At 40.0% G+C, this 25,847-nt stretch overlaps 1 protein-coding gene across 2 annotated transcripts in view; it reads left to right on the forward strand.

Moving 5' to 3' along the window:
* Window positions 1–25,847, forward strand: part of TTC33 (tetratricopeptide repeat domain 33) — a 47,486-nt gene that overhangs the window by 15,520 nt on the left and 6,119 nt on the right. For both annotated transcript variants that reach the window (XM_089496221.1, XM_089496217.1), the window contains exons 3-4: window positions 18,200–18,281; window positions 20,074–20,205. In XM_089496221.1, coding sequence (XP_089352347.1) covers window positions 18,200–18,281; window positions 20,074–20,205 — 214 coding nt within the window. The remainder of the gene's footprint in view (window positions 1–18,199; window positions 18,282–20,073; window positions 20,206–25,847) is intronic.

Below are 25,847 nucleotides of genomic sequence, written 5' to 3' on the forward strand. Positions count from 1 at the left end.
GGAAATTTGTTAGATAGTCAGAATAGCTGTATGTACACAGAAGAGAGAGGTATCAACTGACTTGTGCATGTCCTTGCTATTTTTTTTAATTGTGTAGGCAAAAACCATAAGATTAAAAACCAAAGGATTTTTTTTAAAAGACAAATTATGTCTCATTTCACTCAGAGAAAGAGAAATGATGACTAAAAATCAGAAATCCTGCATGGGAGGGAGAATGGAATGGAGAAGCTAAAACCCTGAACAGAAGCACTTTAGGCTGCAACATTTTGTTGCAGGTTGGGTTTATTCATTTTCTCTTTATACCAAACATTGTATATGTACCACCCCTTCCTCCTTTATTAAATAATGTCAGTGTTCATGATACATGGAATGCAGCACAAAAACAGAAAGTGTGTGCATGTGAAATGGAGTATCATGGACTGACTTTCATGAATAGTGTTGAACAGTATTCTGTACAGCAGTTCCCTGGTGCAGGTCCCATTTCTAATTTACAGAACACATAAAGTTGTTTTTTTAATACAACAATCATAATGGCACTTTCTTATTTTATTAGCTTTTGTGGTCAACATGATATTTCAGTCCTAAATAGCATGATTTGGGCAGAAAATGAGAAAGTTTGATTTAATGTGCTAAAAACATCAACATTGAATTGAATACTTTACAACTTGATTCAGCAAATCTTAATTAGATCCTGAAAACTTGCTGCTGTGTCTTGGTGAGATGGGTAACTGAAATATATGATAGCTGCCCTGGAACATATGTGTATAACAACATCACACACAGAAGAAGACTAACATTTTGTTGAATGCAGCTGTGTGCAACTATGATACTACTCCACATGTTGGATTATTTATAACTGGAGCATTGACCAATGGCTGAATTTCAAGTGGACCATTGGCTAGTACAACCCATACGTTTTGCAGAGAAAGCTGGGTTCATTTTCTTTCTTTGATATATTTATATTCTGTACACAGTGTAATAGTTTCTTTGTCTTCAAGAGGGGTAGGCTGCCATAGTACAGCCCATGAAATTTGACCAACTACAGTATTGCGGTTCTTGACCAGCAACCCTCCTTGTACTGAATGCAACAGATGTCCACGTTTTGAGAAAGTTTGTGATGTGTAAAAGTGGGATAGTATTAGCTTTTTTTAAAAAAGGTGAAAAAGCAGTCTGGAAGACCTTAAGTGAAACTCTTGTCTAAACAACAGGGAGACTGCTTGACCTCAGGGGCTGTGATCGCTGGAGCCATTACACTATTTCTGAAGACAAATTTGGAGAATGGCTATTGTACACTGACAGTTTGTGTCCTGTGGACGCCTTGAAGTCTGTGGGATGGTTTAAACAACTGGATGATGGTAGACCTTGTCACCAAAGATATTTCAAAGCAGTACTGGATGAATTAATGAGGATTCTCATTTGGGAAATTTCACACTTAGTAGTTATGGAAATCAGCTGTAACTGAGTAGGTCATGATTACTTCCAGTTTCTGTCATTCTAAGGAGAAAGAGTGATGAGCTCATAAGGGAGGTCTCCAAAGCAGTGTTCCCTGCAGGGTAATAAAAAACTCAAATAGGATAATTGCTTGAAAGAGGAAAGGAAATGCATTTGCAGTGCTACCAGTTACCATAGTAAAGAAATACTGTGGGAGTTGGGGGACACTTTCTGGGAACCAATTTAATAAACATGTACAAATGAGATGGAAAGAGTGTGACATCTCTGCCTGTGATCTCCATTCAGAATCCGGAAAATCCAGAAAAATAAAACAAGTACTACTTTTCAACCAACTTTTATATAGGTGTTAAACCTTGCATTGCTCTACATTGCAGAATGAAACAAAAATGAACCAACCTTGCAGAACAGGACATTAGAAAAGTGGGAGCATGCCCTTAGTTTAATATAAACACAAGAGGCATAAATCAATTTAGTTGTCAAGCCTTCTCAGCAAGAATTCTAGAATTAGAGCAGCCTTGCAAATAAATTCATAAAGTTATTTGCCTGCTGGGTGTCCACCACTTATCCAACAGCATTGGAGATTATCAGATGGGGGACAAAACATCCTTGTCCCATCCTTTTCCCGTTCCCATGGTGTGATCGTGAGAAGATTTTCATATGACGTTGTGCTTATCTGGACATTATTTCATCCAGAAAGTGTGATGATGTTGCATTTGTCCCATAATTGAAGCAGCATTGTCCGGGATTTTGCATTAATGGGAGTTTGCATTAATGCAATGCTGCTTCAATGATTGGACAATAGTGAAAGTCTTTTGCAGGATCGCAGTCAAAGACGAATAAGGACAGGGGAGGGATCCCATCCCTATCCTGTCCCCGGGTAATAATGTTCCCCATCCCTCCTTTGCTGGTCCACTCACTTCCCTGCATGTAATTCCTGATTGTCTGTGCCTCCCAGGCTTATGATAAGATACAAGGCTAAATTAAATGATCAGGTCTTAGACATGGTGACAACTTGACCAGGTCTAGCGGCTATACTCACCTTCTGCTAGACTAGGAGGCCAACACATGCCCCCAGAATTAATTAATTAATTATACAGCGCTGTGTAAATTTACAGCGCTTCATAAATAAAGGTTAATAATAATAAAGTTAGTGTTTTGTCACCTCTCCCTCTGCCTTTTGGGTTAATGAGGAGGGCAGCTTCACCGGTTTCTTCCCTTTCCTGGCTGGTTTTAGGTCCAAGAGAGGCATTTCTGGTTTTGAAAAAACTCTCCCCCTTAGCCTAACCACCAACACCACCCTCTCAGTGAAGTTACTTCCCATTACTCTTAGGGAGCCTTTTCAGTTTTTTAAAGAAACTTTTAATAATTAGGAGGTCTGTTGAGGGTTGCACTTTGGTGTCTATGGATTGCCAGACTAGAGACTCAAACCCAAATTGAAAAGTACACATGGAGACACCTGTCTGGAAATCAGAGCACACAATTACGCAGTTCTAGGGCTTGTTGTGGTTGTGCTCAAGTGGTGCCTGCACCTAGGACACTGTTCTTGTCATTACTTTGCACTGAAGAAAGAACCCAATCTTATGACAATTGTGCCTGGGGAAAGTATAAGGCTTCTGAGCTTTGGGTATGATAAAGCCACCCAGTCATAAAAGGCTCAAAGTTGGCTCAGTTCTAGGGCTCAGCTTCTGAGAATGGCATTGTTTTTGAGCTCTGCAATCTGCTATTCTTGGGATTCTTTAACTCTTATTGTGACTGATCTGCTTGTGTCTGCCCCTGATTTATGTTCAACTTTTTCTTCTGGAATATCTCCACCAGCTTGTTGTTCTGAAACGGACTAGGTTAAATCCTGGATTTTTGGAGAGAGACTGAGAGGGACTGTATCCATCCAGGGGTAGCTGTGTTGGCCATTTGGCAAATTCAAACAAAAATCCACTAAATAGTGATACCTGTATTGGCCAACCAAAATGCACAATAGACATGTTATAAGATTTCGAAGCTTCACTGGCTACTTCATCAGGCAAGGTGTTACAAACCAAACATGAAAAAGAAATGGAAGATGTTAGTCATAAGCCTACATTCTGCTGTTTCTGGGACTGTGTTAGACAGGATAAAACCATGGCACTCCTTTACTATAGAAGAGTCTGGATCAACACTTGAGAATATTCTGGGGTACTTCTTAAACTGTGTTTTCTTCATCATCTGTGTCACTAGATCCCTGGTCTGATGGGGTAGTGTACTATCCTAAACAAAATTCAACAGAGGGCCATAGTTAAGTTATAAGTACATATGCTTTTTAAGATCCAAAATACAATATCTATATTGTAAAATATAGTAGGGAGCAGAAGGGTTGGTCAGCTACCTTGGGTCCAAGTACCACACATGCCCTGTTAACCACACATCAGCGGACCACATCCCATCCTTATATTTTCAATTTCATTTTTTTAAAAAAAAAACTTTTAGAATGTCTTTTACTCAGAATGCTCAACTGTGTCCTTTAGGGGTCAAAGGAGAGGCAATTCCATCATGCAAAATCACCTTCATGGTTGTGTTTCCCAGCCACCACTGTGCAAAGAAATATTACCTCTGATATTGATACTTATATACAGAGGAAGGCCATATTAAAAATTGCATTCTTTGGGCTCTCCCACATTGTGGCTGAATGCCACTGGAGCTGAAAAAGGAGGTGGGGAAGGATCTTTCTTTCTCCAGTTTGGGCAACGGAGGGCTAATGGGGTGGAAGTGCTTCTTCCATGCTTTCCCATACCAAGAGGGGCTTCTAGCCTCTGACAGTTCTGCAACCAGTGGCAGTTCAGAAACAGGAAATATGGGGAATGCATCATTTATCCAGTGACCACAACAGGAAATTGTTAGCAAAGCCTCCCAAGTAAATCCACATTTTTGCATTTTTTTGCTTTATTAAAGCAATACAACTTCCCCTCCTTGAGTAGGTAGAATGTCTGTTTCGACTCATAAGCATATATTGAAGGATTAATCTCCACCTTTCATTTTCTTTTAAAAGCCCCTGACTGTGATATCAAAAAGCACAGTATATCACATGGAGCTTTTTGGAGATTTCGCAGCTCAGATCCGGGGTGACTGTGGGTCCGACGATGCAGATTCACGTCATAACATGAATGTGTTATCACATGTGATTCATTTCTATGGGAGCTCCTTCCGTGGCGCTTCTGCAGTGAATCCAAAGTGACTCCTCATTTTGGTGAATTCAGTACAAAAGCGAATTTACAGAATTTGCATTCAAGCTCACTTCGATTTCACTCTGAATTGGTCTGGTGTGGAATACAACTTCGCTTCCCTCCTGGTACACCCCCCCTCAAACCTCCAAAGAGGCAAATTTCCCATGATGCTGTGCTGCAACTTTGCCCCAATTGCTTTGGAAGGGTAGATGACAAGGATGGAGGGAATGAACAGGAGGCGGGGGGGGGGGGGAAGAGATGGGAGGCTGGGGGAAGCAACAAACTCCAGCTCCCAGAATTCCTTAGCACTGAGCCAGGACAGTGAAAGTGGAGTTAAACCGGAGGCAACTGTTACAAAGGGAAGGAGAGTGGATTGGATTCAGGGAGGTAGTATTTTAGGGAGCATGGAGAATAATTATAATAACTATAATTTTAAAAAGTTTAATAATAATAATAATAATAATTTATTTTTATTAGTTTGTTGAGGCACCAGAGCTCTCTGGCAGACAAGGCTCAATGTGTCACGACACTACAGTTCCCAGAATTCCATAGCACTGACCCAGGACAGTGAAAATGGAGTCAAACCGGATTATTTCCCAGTGCAGATGAAACCTAAGAGAAGGCAACTCTTACAAAGGGAAGGAGAGTGGATTGGATTCAGGGAGGTGGTATTTTAGGGAGCATGGAGAATAAGGGAAAATGGATCATTTCTGCAATCCTCCAAAATGGGTCTCCTTCAGATCCAAAGAATTTACTTCCCAGTAAACCTGCAGCTTCTACACTGATTATTTTGCAGTGAATAATAATAATAATAATAATTCCTTAATAATAATAAATGGATGGGGGCTCTGACATGGAGGATAGAAATAGATGTGGCTGAAATGGATGAGGAGAATAACAGGAAAATAGAGGTAGATATAGCTGAAATAGATGAGGAGAATGACAGGATAGATGGGGCTGAAATGGATGGGGGCTGGAGGACCTGTTTGAATTGGGCTGCCACGGATGTGAAAATAGAAGGGAGTCATTCACATGAGGCTGTCATTCATGTGAAAGTGGAACCAGGATCCCTTCTTCACCCCGGAAGAGCAAAGGTTCAGAATGTGTTCAGACCCCCACTGAGCATGCACAAGGGTCTCAATTCGAATCAAGTTGAATCAGCATGGTATGTCCTGGTGTGGTAATACAATATGCACTCACTCTGCTTTGCTTGAATCTGCATCACGTGACTTGCTTGGAATTGAACTGTCTCTGCTTCCCCCTCGATTCAGAAGGGCAACGGAAAGGCAATCGGGTGTGGTAAAACATCACGTTTTAACGTGAATTCACATTTCTAGACAGGAGCGACTCTGTATCTGGTGCGAAAAAAGATCACTTTTTGCATTGCTAGAACAGGAGTGACTGTGGTTCTGAGCTGGAAACCCCCCACGTGTGATAAGGGCCAAAGTGTTAAGTGAACTGAGTACCCTTATTTTGGGAGAAATCTGTAACTGCCAACAAATGAATGTGACCAAAGTTAAAAGATATAGTTGTTATCTCAGCTGAAATGCCTCCAGTAGTGCTGTATTTCTCAGACTCACAGTTCATTATCACTGTAATCAATAATTGTGATTCATGGGAAAGTCTTGCCAACTTAATTAGTGGTGCCACTTCCTGTCGCCCTCTTTGTGGTGGTGCCAAGTGTTTTTTTAGTCTGTTATGTAGCCGCAGGCCACTTATTTACCTATGTATATAATTAAATGGCCCATTAAAAAATAAGCATCTCCAATAAGAAAAAATTGCCTCCAGTGTTGCCTAGAACTCTGTTTAGATATTTCTTGGGAATCTGTTAAAACAGACACACTGATTATTTCAGCACAAGTCATTATTCATTTGTTCCCCTGTCTTGATTTTAAAAGGAGATGATGTTTGTTTTACTAGTGAAACCAAGAGTACATCTTGGTTTTCAATATGTCAGAGAACACTTAACTATATTGTATACCTAAGAACACCCACAAATGCCAGGCAAAATAGCCATGATATGATCGATACTAAGCCCAGATCATTTTAAAAGGTTCCTAGGGTAGCTTGTCTTTGATTTAGCTTTAAGAAGTTGGGAAAGATGTGCTGGGATACTCTTAACAGCTGATACTGTGACATGTTTAGAAGTAATGAACTTCACACACTGTTCTTTGATCAGGTTTTTCATTTGTTTATTTGCTGACCTGTACAGGTGACTTTCAGATGGGGAGGTCATTTGTTGTTGTTGTTGTTAGCCACCCTCAAGTAGATCTCAGCTCATGGCGACCCTGTGAATGAGATATCAAGACTCCCCGTCTTCCACTACTCTGCTTAGTTCCTGCAAATTAATTAATACGCATGACCTCCTTAATAGAGTCCATTCATCTAGCATGCAGGCTTCCTCTCTTTCTACTTCCCTGCACCTTTCCTAGCATTATTGTTTTTTCCAATGAGTTGTGCCTTCTCATGATATGTCCAAAGTATGACAGCCTCAATTTATTGTAACCTTATTGTCTAATGGAAAGAGACACACTTTAAAAATCTCTTCCAAGGATAAACTCCTTGTACTAGGTAGTCTGCAATTAACAACACCAAAAATTAGGCCCATGTAGTAGCTTCCATAGCATACTCCATTCAGCAGAGTCCTTTGATTTTGGATGGAGTAGGACACAAACGTAGGCATTTGTAATTAAGAGGATGGGGTGGAGAACTCTCCTTCCACCAGCCCAGTTGTATACATATCAAGATAGTGTCCAGTCCTATCCATTTTCATGTTGTTATGCTTTTATGGTTTAGTTATATTCTTGTAGTTTTGCTTGTATGGTTCTTCATTTTAATGTTGTTTGTTATTGTGTGACTTCAAATTGCTTCTGATTTATGACAGTTCTAAGGTGAATTTATCATGTTTTTTTTTAAAGCAGGATATATCCAGAAAGGGTTTGCCATTGTGTTCATCTGAGGCTGAGAGAGTGCCACTTACCCAAGGCAATCCATTGGATTTCCATCACTAAGCAGGATTTGAATCCTGGTTTTCCAGAGTCTAACGCACAAACTCTGCACCATGTGGGCTGTTTTTTAAAGTTATGCCATTACTCAATACATACGATAAGCCCATGTATTTTTACTGGCCTCCAAGATTGTGAACTCTGTTCTTTAGGTTTACCAAAGTTTGAACTTACATTATTTCAATGTCAAGAATGTAAAAAGACCCCCCAGTAGATCAGATAGAAAACATTATGTAGTTAAGTGTCCTGTTTTGTTTTGTATAGTGATCAACCTAATCCCTTTGGATATGAAAGCAATAACCTTCTCTTGCTGTTGTTTCCAGCAACTGATAATTCAGTATTTCCAAACCTAGAGGAAACATATAGCCATCATGACTAGATAAGCATCTATACTTGTTTTCTGCTGCTCCAGAGAACAGGACCAGGAACAATGGATCCAAGCTGCAGAAAAAGAAATTCCACCTCAACATTAGGAGGAACTTCCTGACAGTAAGGGCTGTTTGACAGTGGAACAAACTCCCTCGGAGTCTCCTTCCTTGGAGGTCTTTAAGCAGAGGCTGGATGTTCCTGCATGGCAGGGGGTTGGACTGGATGGCCCTTGCGGTCTCTTCCAACTCTACAATTCTGTGATTCTATGATTCTATAGTGCAGTGTTTTAAGTGTTGGCTTTAAAATAAATCCCACAGAATTCAATAGGGCTTATTCCCAGGTAAATGGATACAGAATTGCAACCTCAGTTGATATAAGTTTCTTAAGCAGTTTGTCATCAAGAATTATTATTCTTTTTAAAAAATTATATTTGTCTTAACTCTTTTTTTGCAAATACACATATATTACCTACAGTACTTAGATTCTTCATCAAATTTGTAAAAGTCTCTCTGGTAAGAGATGAAGGCAATATTTCCCTTTTCCTAGTAATCAACATAACATTTTTTGAAGGTGAAAGAGTGCTATCGAGTATACCTATTTACAGTGGAGAGGTGACATAAAAATAAAAACATTAAAAGCAGATAAAATATACAAAATAAAAATAACAAAGGATGGCTTCTGAGGGAGAGAGAGGGTGGGCCAATCCCACCAGGCCTCTCCAAAGGAACTGAGCCCTTCCCAGAAGGCATCTGGCTCCATCCTCCACTCCCTTCCCCTTTTGTGTCATGTCTTCTTAGATTATAAGCCTGAGGGCAGGGAACCGTCTAATTAAAAAATTGTATGTACAGTGCTGTGTAAATTTACAGCGCTATATAAATAAAGTTTAATAATAATAATAATAATAATAATAATAATAATAATGTTAGGTACCTATAATAGTTAAACCTGTTTTTGGTGCATGTTTCATTGTTTTTAGAAGGCATACTTTATATTTTCATAGTCTTGTTCTTGTGAAAAGGTTGTGACACTTTATGCTTGGGGTGTCACTAAGAGGATGTAGTCTGGGATGCACAAAGTGACACCCTAAAGAAGGGGTGACACCACTGCTCCCCAAATATCTGCTTTTTGGCAGAAATGGGCTGTGGCATTTGCCTGCATCCTTTTAAAACACTGGAGAGATGGTGTCAGTGGGGCTCAGTGCAGGAGAATGGAGAAGCCTCATTGTTTAAATATAATTTTTAAATTTTTATTTTTTAATTATATTTTAAAAAAATATTCTTTCAAACATTTATTTAAAAACATCACATCTTACCAAATTTTAACTTTAGTCACATGAAGCGATGTGCATGTAAATACATTTAGACTGTGCATATGATATTGTAATTTAAAGGGATAATTTTAATTTTGCTAGTCGTTATGATGTCACAACGATTACCATTACATTCAGTGATATATGGGAATTATGATTTATGAATTACTAGTGCAAAAACACTACTAAGGATTCCTTATGGTCTTGTATGGCAGGAGGCCAATGGGGAGGATGACACCATGAGTTACTACACTTGGTGACGCCAACCCTAATGATGCCACTGCTTTATACACGGTGTGAATATAAATTCATAACATCAGTTTTGATATGAAATAACATTCCATCTATTTCTGTCTGTTTTGCTAAAATATAATGGGTTAAAAGCAAAGGTTAGCTCCAAATGGAATGGACTCATGAATCTATGGAACTTGTCTTGATTTAACCAGCCCCATTCATTCACTGGGTTGGTACCTAACAAATTTAGCCCAATATGCAATGTTCTGAGTGTCTGAACTATTTTGTCCAAGGATAGTGGGTTGGATCAGATTTTTAATCTGTCCAGCAAACAGAGTCCCCGAGATCATCTTGGAACATGACTGCTGATATAGAGACAGGAAGGTTGTCTGTGTTGTTACTTTCTTCCCCTCCAGTCTGCTGTGCTTTTTTTCCTACTCTGAGTCCCCAAAACCAGCAACCAGATTTTTGGAAAGTATGGTGACGCTCAGGAGGAAGGGGTGATAGAGAGAGATCACCTTCTCCCTGTCTATCTTTGTGATTCTCCTGCTGGATCACCCCCCCCCCCCCGCCGAGAGATTGTGCTCTTCCATCTTAAGATCTTGTTCAGACTTCAGCTCAGTGCGTGTGGCCTATTACTTTAATCGCTTTAAAATGTCTGATGGCCTGGATTAAATAGATCACCCACATACTTATAATCATGTGAACTTCAGACATCTTCGATAGAGTCTTCAGAGGTATCTTTCAGTTTATCTACTACCTTCCTTTAGAGAAGGGAGATTAATGCTGTGTATATTTTACTTCAGCAAAAATGCTTTCTGGCTTCTGTTCTTTTTCTTCTGATTTCATTTGGCAGTGTCCCACTGTGTGCTTATTTTTGAGGGTTTTTAAAATATATTTTTCTTTTCTATTTCTGTCAGATGAATGTCATACATTTGACTAAGAGCAGAGGGCCAAGTGAAATTACAATCTTATGTTCAAACAGTAATAATTTCTAGGAGCGAAATCAAATGTGTTAGAGCCACAAGGAAGCACCAAAGTATGTAAGTTTCTTGGTTTGCTACCTTAGGTAGATATAAGAGCAAGAAAGGCACATGACAAAAAAATTAAAATACCCATTATACAATTTTACTTTAGGTATATTGAAATGTATACATTTTCTCTTATAGTTGATAAATGGTCTATCTCATATTTTTAAGTGGAAAAAAAGAGACTTCTTGATGCTGAGTGTCACATTGGATATAATACATCGTGGCATGTAATCATGCTCTCACAAATACTTGCCTACAAATGTGAAATTCTTTCTCACTGGGAACTTATTGAAGTCTTAAATTGAAGTGTCTTGGAAGTCTTGAAATAAGATTATAGAAAGGAAGATTATGGAAGTTGTGCCCCAGCACATGTAGAGCGCACCAAGTTGAGAAGGTTGTGCTGTAGTTTTGTGAACAAAGCTGTGGGACGAAGCCATGGCCAGAAACCTTAACAGTAAGACTCCTGATAGGAGCTGAAGGTTCCCTAAAGGGCGGAGGAGTAGTTGGAGCAGTGGACTGGATCCTCTCCTGCAGACACGATCTGTCCATGTAAGGGCTGATGGAGCCACATTAGTGGTGTCATTGAATCCCCAGCCAAAAAATGGGTCAGGGGCTCCCTTACTCCTGCATTGAAATAATTAATGGTACATTCCACTTATGGGAACCAGCATGGTGTAGTCGTTAGGGCTTTGGACTAGGTTCTGGAGACCAGGGTTTGAATCCCAGTTTGGCCATGTAAACCTATTTGGTGACCTTGGGCAAGTTACACTCTCTAAGCCTCAGAGAATAGCAATGGCAATCCCCCCTCTGAAGAAACTTGCCAAGAAAAGCCTTAGGGTTGCCATAAATTTGGCAACAAGAACAAATCCCACTTGTAAACTATTATCCAATATGTTTGCTGATATAGGTTCTAGAAGTAGCTGTAGAATATTCTTACACTAGCTCTATTTGAGTTGATATAGCAGTACCACTTGGCATAGTGCATGGTTTATGCTATGAGAGAAACACTTCTCATGGTAAAATTGTGGTGTTTTTAGCATTTTATTTACCTCTCGCCTTTCTCTTGGCATGGGACTTGAAGGGAAAGCTTAGACAATGATTTTATTACCAGTACAGAAGGCCACAGGCAATTAGTTTTATTCCCAAGCATTCTTGAAGCCATGATGATTGCCCTGACATTGATCCATAGTTATGAAAGTATAAAAGCTGTAAGAGAAGTTCCTACAAGAAGTACAATCATAGCCTAATTACTTTGTGTGTTTCGCTTGGTCAGTAGGGAATGGTTGTGAGCATTGCAGACAGAATGCACATTCTCCCTTAGCCATAGTTAAAGACAGATCTTATACGTAACTAGTTACAAATACTGTATTTTCTGGCGTATAAGACAACTTTTTAACCCAGGAAAATCTTCTCAAAAGTCGAGGGTCGTCTTATACGCCGGGTGTCATCTTATAGGGCAGGTGCTGAAACTTCCAAGCCAGATTGGAGAATCTGCAGTCGTTGCATATGTAACTGAAGGGCGGAGCAAGCTGCAGGCGTCTGGGACGCCCGGGGTATGAAAAAAAGAGCCGTGTTTGCAATACTGCTCTGATAGTCTTGGAGACAGGGAAGGCTGGGCAGGCAGGGAGAGCTGACCAATCCAAGCAGGCTTTGTATACAACAAGTTTTTATTTGGTGTGCATTGGAAGAGGGGTAGTCTTATACGGCGAGTATATCCCAAACTATATTTTAACTGGAAAAGTTGGGGGTCGTTGGGGGTCGTCTTATACGCCAGTTGTGTTATACGCCGGAAAATACCGTAACTAATATACTTTTACCCTCCCCACCTGCCCTCTGCCTTAACTCTGATACAGCCAACAGACAGAACCAGAGAAACTAGAGTTAGCAATAGCAATAGCATTTACATTTCTATACCGCTTCATGGTGAACCTAGCACTCCCTAAGAGGCTTACAATGCATAAGTTACCTTAGTTTAATTTTTTGTAGCATAACTCTTTACCTGAATAATTTGATAGAGTGTCAGGAAATGGGCCATTGGATCACCAGCGATTTTTAAAAATGGTTAAATGCATTTTTGTTTTTGTGTGTGCAGTAATCTAAATTAGCAACAAAGCATCTAGATTAGCAACAAAGCAGTGTTCACTTCTTCCACAATGCTGCATTTGAATCTTTTCACATCAGGTCTACTTTGGCTGTTAAATAGTAAAAACAGTTGAATGGTAACCAGCACTACACACTGCCAGCAGTGTTTTGGTGAATGTTTTCAATTTTCTGTTCAAACTCATTGAAGATGTGAATGAGATGAATCATTGCTGTAATGGGCAAATTGTATTGATGCGAGAATAGTAGTTCTTTCACACGTTTTTGTGTTTTTGAACTTCTTACATGGGAGACTTCTTTCATCACTTAGTAATGGCTCTGTCCTATGTACCCATAAATTTCAATGGGTACCTTAGTCGTCGGTGTGTGTGTGTGTGTGTGTGTGTGTGTGTATGAAATTCTAGCTATCGGAGACCTTTTTGGACATCTAATTTTCTAATCCAGTTTGCTGGTGGAAGTGGTAATTGGTTCTTATTCATAAGGAAATGTTATTTTCATCTCCTTTTATGTAAGAGTTAAGCCAATTAAAATCAGTTCCATACTTTCCTCATACTGCTTTCCCACAAATGAGTCCAGAGTTTTGAGGCCCCCTTTAGATGCTGCAGTTATGCCATAAAATTTTGTCCAGTGTGCCTTCTTCCCATGAAGACATGAAAAGTTTTGGGCCAGATGTGGTGGGGCTTCTTGCCATGTACCAGCTTTTTATTTATATGTTGTTTATATTTATATGTCATCTTTTCTCCAGTAAGGTCAAGGCAGCATACATAATTCTCCTCCTCTCTCTTTTATCTTCACAAGAAATGGGTGAAGTAGATCAGCTGAGGCGCACACACACACAAAGTGATTTGTGTGTGTATGCATGCATGTGCTTGTACACCTTCAAGTAACCTGTTAACTTACAGCAACCCCATGGATTTCATACGGTTTTCTTAAGTAAGGAATAATTAGAGGTGGTTTTCATGGGATGTAAATTTGGCTCAGGGCTCGGAGCCGTTTTATCACCCTGAAATGCTAAAAGGAGCAGCAAAATGCTGTTCTGTTTTGGGGCAGAAAAAAACTGCCCTTTCTGCTGCGGCAGTAGCTCTTCTGTGCTCCTGTGGAGTGCAGCGTCTGAATGCTGTGCCGCTGGAGTGCTGCAATGCTGCCTGCCATCTGGGCGGGCGATGTGATATTGGCTTGAGGGTAGCATCAGGGTGTGCGTCATATAAATGCCACGCCCCCTTGCTGCCCTCAAGCCAGCACTTACTGCTGGTCTGGTTCGGCCCTAAGTTAGGTTTTCAATACCTTAAAAAAAGTATAAGGAACATGTGGTGGATACTCTAATATTGTCTTCTGATTGTCGGAAGATTGTGTTGTCTTAAACATGAAACAAATGAAAAGCTTTACCATTGCCCAGCCTGTTCATTAGATAAGAAAGAAAGAAAGACCGACCAAATAGCACCTGGAACCTCTAGTCATAAGTATATTTGGAAGTTAAAGAATTCAAAAGTTTACTGTGTGATGTGTGTCACTTGCAAATGTATACATAATCAAGTTTCTACTGTGCAGCATTGGAAACACCAGCTGCTCTGAGGCTTCAAATATGTTAGTAATATTTGATATGGAATATTAACCTCTGGGCGTAGTTAGATTTAAGCTGTAACAAACCTGATAGCATAACAGGGAACACAGAATTGTTAGGTGATGGCTATTTTCAGGTGATGGAAATGGCACTCTTGCCAGTTGCCATGGAATTGATTGGTCCAAAAGCAGCAGCTGCTGTACAAGATGAGGCATGGATGCTAAGTAGAACCTCAGCTTGTACACCCAGACATGAGTGCACTTACTGTTAATGTTTGAGATCCGAATGTTTGTAAAGAAAGGGCTTTTGAAAGGTTCTTCTGCTTTTAAAAACTGTACTGCTTTTGATTGCTTTTAAAATTCTTTTTCATTATGTTTTTAAAATTGTTTTAATATTACTGATAGTCTAATTCCAGACCGAAGCTGACATTTGATATGTTCCGTTTTAGCTGTTTTGCATTTTGTTTAATTTGTGGGCCAGTTTGAATCTACGGTAAATTCTAGGAACCAGTTGGGATATAAGTTAAGAGGATAAGGATGAGGATAATGGTTTACTGCTGGGCTTTCTTAAAAGCCTTCAAGCTACCTGTCAATTTATAACAGCCCCATGAATTTTCTTAATCCAGATACTGGGGTAAAAATCCAGGTCCTGGGGTACAGAGGAAGCAGCTGATACAGATTTACTGAAATTGTTGTTTTTAAAGAGTGCATGCAGATGCATTTTCCACTGGTAGTCTCTTTTTTTAATAAGTTGGTAAATGTTTCTATTCAAATATTACATAGGGAAAAATATGTTGTCGTCCAGTTTGGCATGGAGACTAGCCTACATTTTTGCATTCATTTTGCTGACTGTGTAAGGCCTAAAGGAGCTTAACTTTTATTACAGTGCAAAAGCCATGGTTTTATCAACAATTTAACATCGCAATTTAATGGCTGTCCTTTTTTGTCCTCAAGATATTTTCAGTAGCACGTCCAACATTAAGTATTCTGCATGTTTTGTCTCCCATTTCCTGTGAGCTTTTTTGGTGTGTTTATTTAACTACGCAATTACATGTATAATCCTTAAACATAGTTTATGCTTGTAAGATAGTAGTTGGTTTTTAAAAAAATGCCGGAGTTGTACTTTTAGGAAAATAAAGATGACTTTTCTAAATGGAAAAACCACCTTAAAGTCTGTTGTTTCTGATAGTGAAAACATATTCTTCATTTTGGTAGTTTTGCTTAATATTCCACAGGTGTAGTTTACATCAGTATGGTGTTATGAATTAGTATTTATTTATCCAGTAGTACAGCAGAAACCTGTGGGACATGCCTTCATAATTTTATTGGTGGTATGGCACTACTGTAGGAGCATGTTTCTGTGGCCATTCTTTGAAGAGCATAATGTCCTTAGGGTTGCCATAAGTCAGGACCTCCAAACCAGGACAAATGTAGGACAACATTTTCAAATGTAGGACTTTTTTTTTAAAAGCAGGTCCAAGCCTCTCCCTCCCAGCTTCACTTTCCTTCCCCCCAACCCCTTCAGGGGAGAGGAAATCCCCAGAAAGGAGAAGCCTGGGCAGCGGAGGACAAGCCTAGACCGAGGACGCAGGCTCCTCAGAGGGGCTTGTGTGCTTGGCCCAGGCCTGTCATCCAAGGCCACTCTCCTCTTCCTGGACCTCCTCTTTCCTCCAAAGGGCTCTTTGGAGCTCTTTGAAGGGAAGGGAAGGGAGGCAGGAAAGGAGAGGAGAGACCTGGGCACTAGCCCGGTCCTGTTCTTCCCAGACCTCCCCTTTCCTCCAAAGGGCTCTTTTTGGAGCCCTTTGAAGGGAAGGGAGCAGGGAAGGCGAGGACTTGACGGCTGCAGAGGACAGCCCCAGGCCTCTCCTTGGCGGCTTCATTTTCCTCAAGCCAAAGGGAGAAGCCTGACCCAAGCAGGGAAGGTAAGTAGGGAACTAGGGAGGGAGGAGGCAAGGCGAGGGACTTTTGTCCCCAATCCGATGTCCCATGCTTCTTCACCGAGATTCTACTGTACACAGAAAGTGCACTTTGGGGGGGGGGGGGGGAAACCTTTGAAAATGGGCACCCACCTCCTCCTCCTCCTGTTTCCCCCTCCTCCTCCTCCTTGCCATGCACTAAGAAAGGGCGCTTTTCCCTCCCCCTGGCTGGCCCAGAGTCTCACTCCTCCTTCTCCTCCTCTTCCAAGGGTCCACCTCCTCCTTGAGGCTGGCCAATGGCAGAGTGGGGCTGGAAACAGCTCCCCCCCAGCTGCTGTGCTATTGGCCAGCCAGCCTCAAGGGGACGAGTGTTCCCTTTAGGTGCGATGGCTGCCGGCCGGGCCCAAACCCAGGATTTAGAGTGAACCGGACCATGACCGTGCCAAACCGCAAAAACTGTTACAAGCACGGGCGCAGCCGGGTTATGGCCTCCCTAAGTATCCTCGACAATTTGTTTAGAATTACTTCTTGAAGCTATCAGAGATTCAGAAGCTGAGGAACAATTAAACAAAAGTTGTTATTTCTCCTCAATATGTAACCAGCCAGATCTTGCCATTGCTTTATCAGTTAGAACAGGGATGGGCAGAATTTTGCTGTTGTTAACTGCTCTCAAATCAACCCTAACTCATGGTGATGCTGTGGATGAGACATCTCCAAGCCCCTCTGTTCTTCATTGTTCTGCTTAGGTCCTACCTATGCCCTACCTGATTGAGTCCATCCATCTGGTCTACAGTCTTTCTTTCTTCCTACTTCCCCCCACTTTTCCTAGCATTATTGTCTTTTCTAATGAGTCTTGCCTTCTCATGATGCGACCAAAATACAACATTCTCAGTTTGATCATCTTGGCCTCAAGGGAGATTTCAGGCTTGATCTTTTCAAGAATCCATTTGTTTATTTTTTTGGCCTTCCATGGTATTCTCCAGCACCACATCTTTAAAATGAGTTGATTCTCTTCTTATCCTCTTTCTTCATTGTCCAGCTCTCACATACATACATGGCAATGGGAAATGTAATGGGAAATCCCAGTTAGACTTCCCAACTTCTCATCTTACTCGATGATGAGGCTGTCACTTAATATTTATGAGATGTGAGCATGGAAATTATTTTACTCAAAGCCATTTGTGTTCTTTGGCAAAACAGCAAAAATAATTTAAAGCAGTCTTTAAACATTCATACATCCAGTGATGGGAGTCCCCCCCCCCCCCCCCGAATATAATTTTTTCCAGTGTTCTAAGCAATGGTATCGGATTTACCATATTTAGTTTACATTATATATTCAAACATATTCAAGGCTGTCTGTAGAATTTATTTTTTTTGCAATATTTGTAATAATATAAAGAGAATAACATATACTTCTTTTATATTTAACAAAGAATGGCAGCATATGAAAAAAACACCTTTTTTAAAGAAGCATACCAAAAGATAGCCTACCTGATATATCAATAGTTTACTTTTATTTTCCCGAGATCAAGCTGTAGTACCTTCAGATTCATTCAGTCAGTCTCTGTATTTCTTATCAGTTCCGGTTCTAATTGGGAAGACTAATTCAGAACAACTAGTTGATTTCCACTACCATCACCACCTCACTAATGGATGGATGGCAGTCTGTGGGCACAGACAACTTATCACATTTTATCTTGATTACTTGTACCTGAGTGACTGAGAAGCAAGAGATTTTGTGAAATAGAAGCAAGCTTAGTAATACATTCGATAGTCTGTTCCTCAGAGAACTAGGGTTTGTCAATGCTTATCTCCTTAGAAGAATAACTAGACAGTCATATTCCATCTAACTTGATTGGTTACAATACAATAGCCCAGACAATTGTGGACAAATGTGTGCTTCGGTTGACAAAGAGATAGATAGGTAGATAGACAGATAGGAAAATTTGCCATGGAAAATGTAGCGTTTTTCACTTCACATCTCTGCATCTATCTAGTCAGAATGTATTATTGTTTTTGCAACCTATAGGTACCGAGAGGCTGTTCACAAATGGGATGAAGCACTTCAGTTAACACCAGAGGATGCTACCTTGTATGAGATGAAATCACAGGTAATACTGAGAGCATGGACACATCTGAATACAGTATTTATTTTATTTGTTCTGGCCATACTCTGTGATGCAAGCAAAAATGGTGCTAAAGTAGAGGAAATATATAGTATAATATCATCAACAGCACTGCCAGTAAAACTGCAGAACAGAAAAAACTTGATAAAATTATTGGCAACAGTGTACCCGTCTGGTGTTTTAATTTTGGAACCAACAGAAACAAAAATGACTATTTCTTTGGATAAAAAAAGTCCTCCAAGGAATATTCACCTAAAGCACGAGAGAGATGTAAAATGGTACATGCATAGTTTACCTGGCAATGTACTATGTTTTTGAGTCAATTAGACATGTAGAATTCTGTCCGTGTGGGTTGGGTGCGAACATCACAAAGAGGACCAGCATGTTGTTATTGCTTGCTTTAAACCAAGTGTGAAAATCATGCAGCCATCCAGATGTTATTGGACTTCAATGTAGCCATGATGGAATTCAAAGATACAGTATAGCTGTGTTAGTCTGTAGAATCAGTATGTAGAGAGATCTTGTAGCATCTTTGAGACTAACTGAAAGATGCATCTGAGGAAGTAGACTTTAGTCTACAAAAACTCATGCTGCCAACCTCTCTTTCAGTTAGTCTCAAAGGTGCTACAACATCTCTCTACATACTGATAGCCAGTGATGAAAAATGCTGAGTAGATGTCCAACAGCATGTGGTGGGCACATTATTCCCACCCATGATTCCCAGCTAATAAGCACAGCCTCAACTGACTGTTCGATGAAAGATTAAACAATGAGTCAATGTGTGAACAGCTGCACCTGCAATGTGGGAGACATAACCTGAAAGCAAAAGTGAAGGTTTCATTGTTACAGACTGTACTGCTTTCCAGTTTTTAATGTAGGATGGTTCTTCGCTCATTGTTCAGATGGAGATATGACACAAACGAGACCTAGAAAAAGCTCCCACATTACATTTTTACAACCAGCAGTATCCTGTAATTGTTTTAATTCATTCCCATTTCCCTTGTCACATGGAAAGAATTAATACTCACTGGTGGCACAGAGAGGAAGGGAGAGAGACATTGTTATTTGACAGGCTTCTGCCACATGCTCTGAAAGCATCCAACTTGTTTTAGGTGTGTGATAAGTCTTTCCCACTTACCAGCTTTCCTATGTCCACTTTGGATGAGATCAACAAACCAAATTGCCTGCATTGTCCATTTTTTTCTGAGTTTATTTCTAAAGGGTGTAGTATAACTTATTTTTAGTGAATCAATTTTCCACTTAAAACATTTTTATGAAACATGGGTTCATTCAAAATTTCTGGATTCTAATTCTGTCTCTGCCTCCCTATGTTCTCAGCCACATCTTTAATGCTGTGAGGCAAGCAAGGAATTATGTTATCTGCCTTTCCTTGGAGCCTCTTCCCATTGATAGGCACTTCATTCTGGTAATCCCTGGTAAAGGCCAAGTATGGAGCTCTCTGTCACTGGAGGTTTACTGAATTTCTAACTGATACTGGAATTCAAAGGAGTCTGACTTTAATAGCTTATAAACTGGTCATTAAATTAGATCTTCAAATTGGCTAAATATGTGGGAAACATTTAGAAGAAAAATAAGCTGAGAAAGCTCTGTATGTATGTGTGAGCAGTGTGCACTCACAATTTAAATCAATGCAGATGTGAATTTTCTTGGAGGCCCCCTTCTAACTCATAGCTGTCTACATAAGTTATTCACCTTTGAACTTTGATTTTTGCAATCACATTGGTTGATAGAAGTCTTGCTCTTTCTCCCCCATTAGGTCCTCATGTCTCTGCAGGAAATGTTCCCTGCAGTGCATGCAGCAGAAATGGCTGTCCAGAGAGATCCCCACTCTTGGGAGGCTTGGCAGACACTCGGTCGTGCCCAGCTTGGTTTAGGAGAAATCACACTGGTAAGTGGAAAGGCAGGCAGGCCAGTTTTCCATTTGCAGTCTTGCAGCCATGTGTCAAAGTATTTTTCAAGCAGTTCTTTAGGAGGAGAAAAAGTAATACATAAAAAGGTAAATTTGCCCTGAATGCCTTCTCTTTTGATGATGTCTTATCGTGTATTGTTCACCTAATGATAAGATGGAGTTTGTCCTGAAAGGTTTCTCTGTAACCCTTCAATGTGTCCAATCTTTAGCTATGATTTTTACAACACATACTATTGTTTTTAAACTTAAGGAGATCAATATATCCTGCAACATCATGCATTCTACCCTTTAAGAGAACCATCTGTTTTTAAAATGAGCAAGATTCAAATGGACGGTCTTGAGCATTGTTGACGGATAACTTCACAAATCAGCCTTAGGTTACACTGGAGAGAACTCAAGATACCTTCTATGAAACACAATATTGTTCATATGTTCTTTTTAAACAGCAAGATCTTTATGGGATTTATGAGAGAACAACAGAAAGAAGGGCAATTTTGGTGGTATTTTGATTATTTTTCTAGTGGAAAAATGATCAGAAGGGACTCATTCTGTTTCAAGGACACTTTTCCTTTGGGGCAACTTGTCTACTAACTGAAAAAATATATGCTTTTATGTTGCTTGTATCTGTTTCAGATACCAGGTGAGCATAACAAAGAACATTTCCTTTGTTTTGACATTATGGAAATTATTTGGAATTGAAGCGCTTAGTTAAAATAGGTCAGGTCTTTTTTGATTATTCCTAGAATAGATAGAGATCAGCTACCTTGAAATTTTCTTGTAATTGTTTGCAGCCCTGTTTGGTGCAGGCTTTGGGATGTTTTTATTTGTGAGAAGGTGACCCAAGAAAGAAAGGAACAAGACATGTAGATCAGCCCTACATGTTTGCATTGGCTCTTCTGTGAAGAGCAGAAGAATTTGGTGATTTGACTACTGGCCAAACAGACAGTCAACATAAAATAAGAAACCGAAAACCATCTGTAGTCCATAGTCTCCAACATTTCACAGATGAAAACTGAGATACACATGGCCAAGCAACATCAGACTTTGGTCAAGATGGCAAAAGTTATTAATAAGGGTGAACACTCAAGCTAGGAGAGGTTGCAGCACTTTGCTTTTGCCTGAGTCTACAGGGAAGGGCAAGATTCCACCCTCTCCTCTTGAGTTAGCTACTTTTGCATTTTGAACTCAATTTGCACAAATGGAAGTAAGCCAATGACAAAGGGGGAAGTGAGAGGAGGAGACAGAAAGTGGGACATATTAAAAGCAGCTGAAACAATGGGATTAGAGAGGATAAATCATGACTGTCTTGCCCAGTTGGGACAACTGGAGGATATCGGAGTTCCCTAGTACCTAACTTAGTGTGAGGCCTCCCACTTTATTTTTTTGCATGATTTAACTTTTCTCTACCATGCTGTTTCCCACAGATGAAAGTAGGTGTACAGTTACAACACCAAAATGACCCTGTAGTTCAAAATTAGCCTCTCTAGCTTCTGTATTCATCTGTTGCTCAGGGTAACAATAGCATGAGAAGGGTTTTTCCTTTCTTGTGGACTTTCAAGAGGGATCTGCTTGCTGGTTGCTATGGGAATAAGGATGCTAGATTAATTAAAATAGAGCCCTTAAAGCATTGACGGAGAATAACAATTTAGCAGTTCACGTGGACCAAATTTTAATAAGGTATTCTAAAATGCTACAGTAGGAACTGTTCTCAAAGGGCCAGACATGTTTGTTTATTGCAGAAACCAACAAAGAATCATGTAACACCAGATTTGTTAATGGCCTGAGACTGTGGATTACAGCCCACGTTGTCAGATGCATGGAGGTTAGAGGTTCAGGAACAGAGCTCACATGCCTAAGGGTGGGTTGGAGTGAAACTAAGTACAGAAAGCATTGATAGCAATAACTGTATTTGTAACACTGACCATTAACAATGACAGATTATGTTTACATATTCTCATTTTTATTTATATTCTGCCTTTCTCCCAAGATTGGGACTCAAGGCAGTTTACCAATTAATGGTGATTACAGTAAAATACAATGAAAAACATATAAAAAGTCAGCATTAAAACAAAATTAAACTATTAATTGTATTAAAATAATTTAAAACATACACTTTAAAAACAGTTGAAACAATGCCATCTTAAATAATATAACACCCTCTTACAGCCATTTTCTTAAAAACAGTCAGATTTAAAAGCTAGTTTGAATTAAAAAAAAGTGGGAAGACAACAGCGTGGGGCATGATAGCCTCCTTAGGGAACAATTTCAAAGTCATGGGGCAACTTCTGAAAAGGACTTATTTCATGCTTTCACCAACCGTGCCTATGAAGTGGGTGGGACTGAAAGAAGGGCCTCTCTTTGGGATTTCAGGAGCCATGCAGACTCGTAGCAGGAGATAATGTCTGTCAGATAGTCTGCACTGAGTAATACAAATACAGTCCAGGCAGTAAGTAAGGCAGTTAACACATTGTAGTTTTGTTATTCAGTACACATTTCTTCTTAGTAGTATAACATCATGATTTTGTTTTGAATTTCTTCACACTGTAAAGCAATGAAGAGTTATGTTTGCCAAAGGTGTGGCTGTGTTGTTCTGTTGTACAAAAACTGCAGAGCGTCCTATTGCACACTGAAAACGTATTAACATTGGCTGAACAGCACCTTGCAGAAATATTTATCCTCCTTCCCTTTGACTTTTCCATATTTTTTTGTGTTACAACCTGGAATGGAAATGGGTTTAATTGGCACTATCATTTGATGTTCACAGGATACTCAAGAAGGATGTCATTTCTTCTATGGCTAAATTCTGGTTGATAGACACAGTGTCCATTTCTCAGAAAGTTGAATGGATTTTTGTTTCTCCATCTTTTCAGCAGTGCAGAGTTAGACAAGGGATACGCTGGGCACCAGGGAGGGGCCTTGCCTCTGCTACCAGTTTAGTGGAAGAGAAGGGCTGGGTGAAGCTTCTGAAACCACAGCAGCTTGGATGCAAAATTACTTCTCTCCTACTATGAAAGGATGTCATATTGAAGAGGGAGCAAGCTTGTTCTCTGCTGCTCCAGAGAACAGGACCCAGAACAATGGATGCAAGCTACAGGAAAAGAGATTCCACCTGAACATTAGGAGGAACTTCCTGACAGTAAGGGCTGTTCGACAGTGGAATGCACTCCCTCGGAGGGTGATAGAGTCTCCTTCCTTGGAGGTCTTTAAACAGAGGCTGGATGGCCATCTGTCAGGGATGCTTTGAATTGGATTTCCTGCATGGCAGGGGGTTGGACTGGATGGCCCTAGTGGTCTCTTCCAACTCTATGATTCTATGATTCTATGTTGGGGTGTGAGTATTAAAGAAAAAATGACAGCAAAGGTTTGAGGAAATTTAATAAAACTTTACTTAACAGAAGTCTCAAAAACAAGGCAAAACAATATGAATAGCACAGTACAAAATCCTGATAGCAGCATGCATACATTACCATGAGAACAGCACTCAAAGAATGCTCCCAAGACCCAGTAGATCCACAAGGCAATTATACCTTTCTAATTAGTTAATACAATCAGCTGGCTTACTTGTCTTGTTACCATGGTCTACATCTGCCTGCTCACTAGATTCTCATCCAGTCACAACTTATTACCTGGACATACTAAACACTGAAGGACCAGGAGACAGAAATTGTGGGTGTGGGTGCTTGTGTGTATCCCTATTACATGATTGCTACAGTTATTATTTAGTTCTAGTGTTACTATTAAGTGGAGGAAGAAAGAGAATGAAAGAAATAATTTTATAAAATCCCTGTTTCGTGCAGAATATGAAATCATTTCCAGCTGTTTAACATTCTGTCCTTTTCTCTATCTGGCCAGCTACCAAAAATAGCCCCTCATTTATTCCTTTAAATTATCGTTTTTTAATCTTTCTGTAGTCATGTTTATCTTAGTCTTGCTCATTAGTCAACCTTGGAATTTTAAGTATCTTTTTTGTTGTACTATTCAGTGAAAAGTCTAAGGAATCCACTAGACTTTCCAGAACAAGGCAAAACCAGCATATGAGAAATGGAAGATTTCTATCTAGTGGTATATCTGTGCTGATGCCACTAATAATCCTCTTATTTAGTATTGCAGAAATAATGGAAACACAACATTGTGGAGTATACTGGATGATTGTGGAACATATTGACATTTTAGTGACTGCCAGTCATCAAAGAATTGTGTCTTCGACATGTGGGATAATGTACATGTAATGGAAGGATTGCGCATTTATCCATTGGGAAACCTAGTCCTATTTCCTCTATTTATGCTAGCCTGTTTTTCATTTATTTCCTCTCTGGTTAATTTGACCCTTCCAGAGATAACATTTTTCTGTTATCATGGTTAATTGTACTGTAGCCAAGGGTCCAATTAGGGGAATTTTATTATTATTGTTATTAGCTCAAATATTACACGAGGGGACCGGCTACGACGACCCTACGGAATCGCCCTCCCGTTATTTATACCAAGAGACCAGGAAATTCCAATAAATGGAGCTGAGACAGATTTAATAACTAGATGTCTAATTTATTGAAATAGGGGAAAACACATTCAATGCGCGCGCACACACACACACATACATTCAAGGCTCAGGAAAATCAGGGATGAGCTTGGAAAAGGATTTCAGGCTTCACTAGGGTGATATGTACCAGAATGTAGACTCCCTCTGGGAATCGAATGAGATGCGGGATTGTGGGACAAGTCTGCTCCGCAGCATTGGTTTGAGCAGAGATGCCAGCGACCAGAACGGAGGTCTGACTGACGTGGAGTATGTAGACCTTTCAAAATGGTGCGCCAACTAGCCAAAGTCTGGACTTTTTACAGGGCGAAACCTCACCTCAGGCAAAGATGTTTGATGGCCGAAACAAAGGTGTTTAATTATTTTCTTTTCACCTGGATGTCTGTGTCTGATTGTCTCAATGGCTTTAAGCTGCTTGGACAACAGACCCTGGGAGGGGGCAATAGCTTCAGGAAAGGCAAACATTTGTTCTTCCAGGTCTTAGGATAATCCCTGGACTATCTAGATATGATCATGAAGGAATTTCCCTCCGGGGTGGTGTACATGTCCTCACGCTTTGCTCTTAATGGCGGACAGGCTACTAGAGTTCATCTAGGAGTCATGAAGGGCTATCATTTATACCAAAATTTATATGAAGCAGCATGGGTAACAGTATGACCAAGGACACCACTTTTCAAAAGCACAGGTCACTCTGATCATAGTTCTCAGCTATTGGTGTCCTCAGAAGACTTTTACCTCTAGTTATGGGAAAGACTTGGTTCAGTAGTCTACAAAAGAAATGATAGCTCAATTGAAAAAGTTCTTTCTTTTAACAAAATTACCTATAATTTAGAAACTGTATCGCCCACCAGTGTAGCTGCAGGTTTTTAAACTTGATATATATAAGAAACTAATTTCTAAAAGTCACACAGTCCATTCCTGCAACAGTTGTTTTGTACCTGGTCCAACTACATGAAGTCAGTGGTTTTCATTGGTTTTGAAAATGTGAGGTCCCTTGGAAACTTGTCGTATTCCTTTGTGTAGAACCCCTTAGTAGCTACTGTTGATGGATAGAGCTACATGTACCGCTGGCTCCTGTACCGGCATT

The sequence above is a fragment of the Sceloporus occidentalis genome, unplaced genomic scaffold (assembly GCF_023333645.1).
Source record: "Sceloporus occidentalis isolate IW3139 unplaced genomic scaffold, rSceOcc1.0.p SCAF_1, whole genome shotgun sequence".
Lineage (NCBI taxonomy): Eukaryota > Metazoa > Chordata > Lepidosauria > Squamata > Phrynosomatidae > Sceloporus > Sceloporus occidentalis.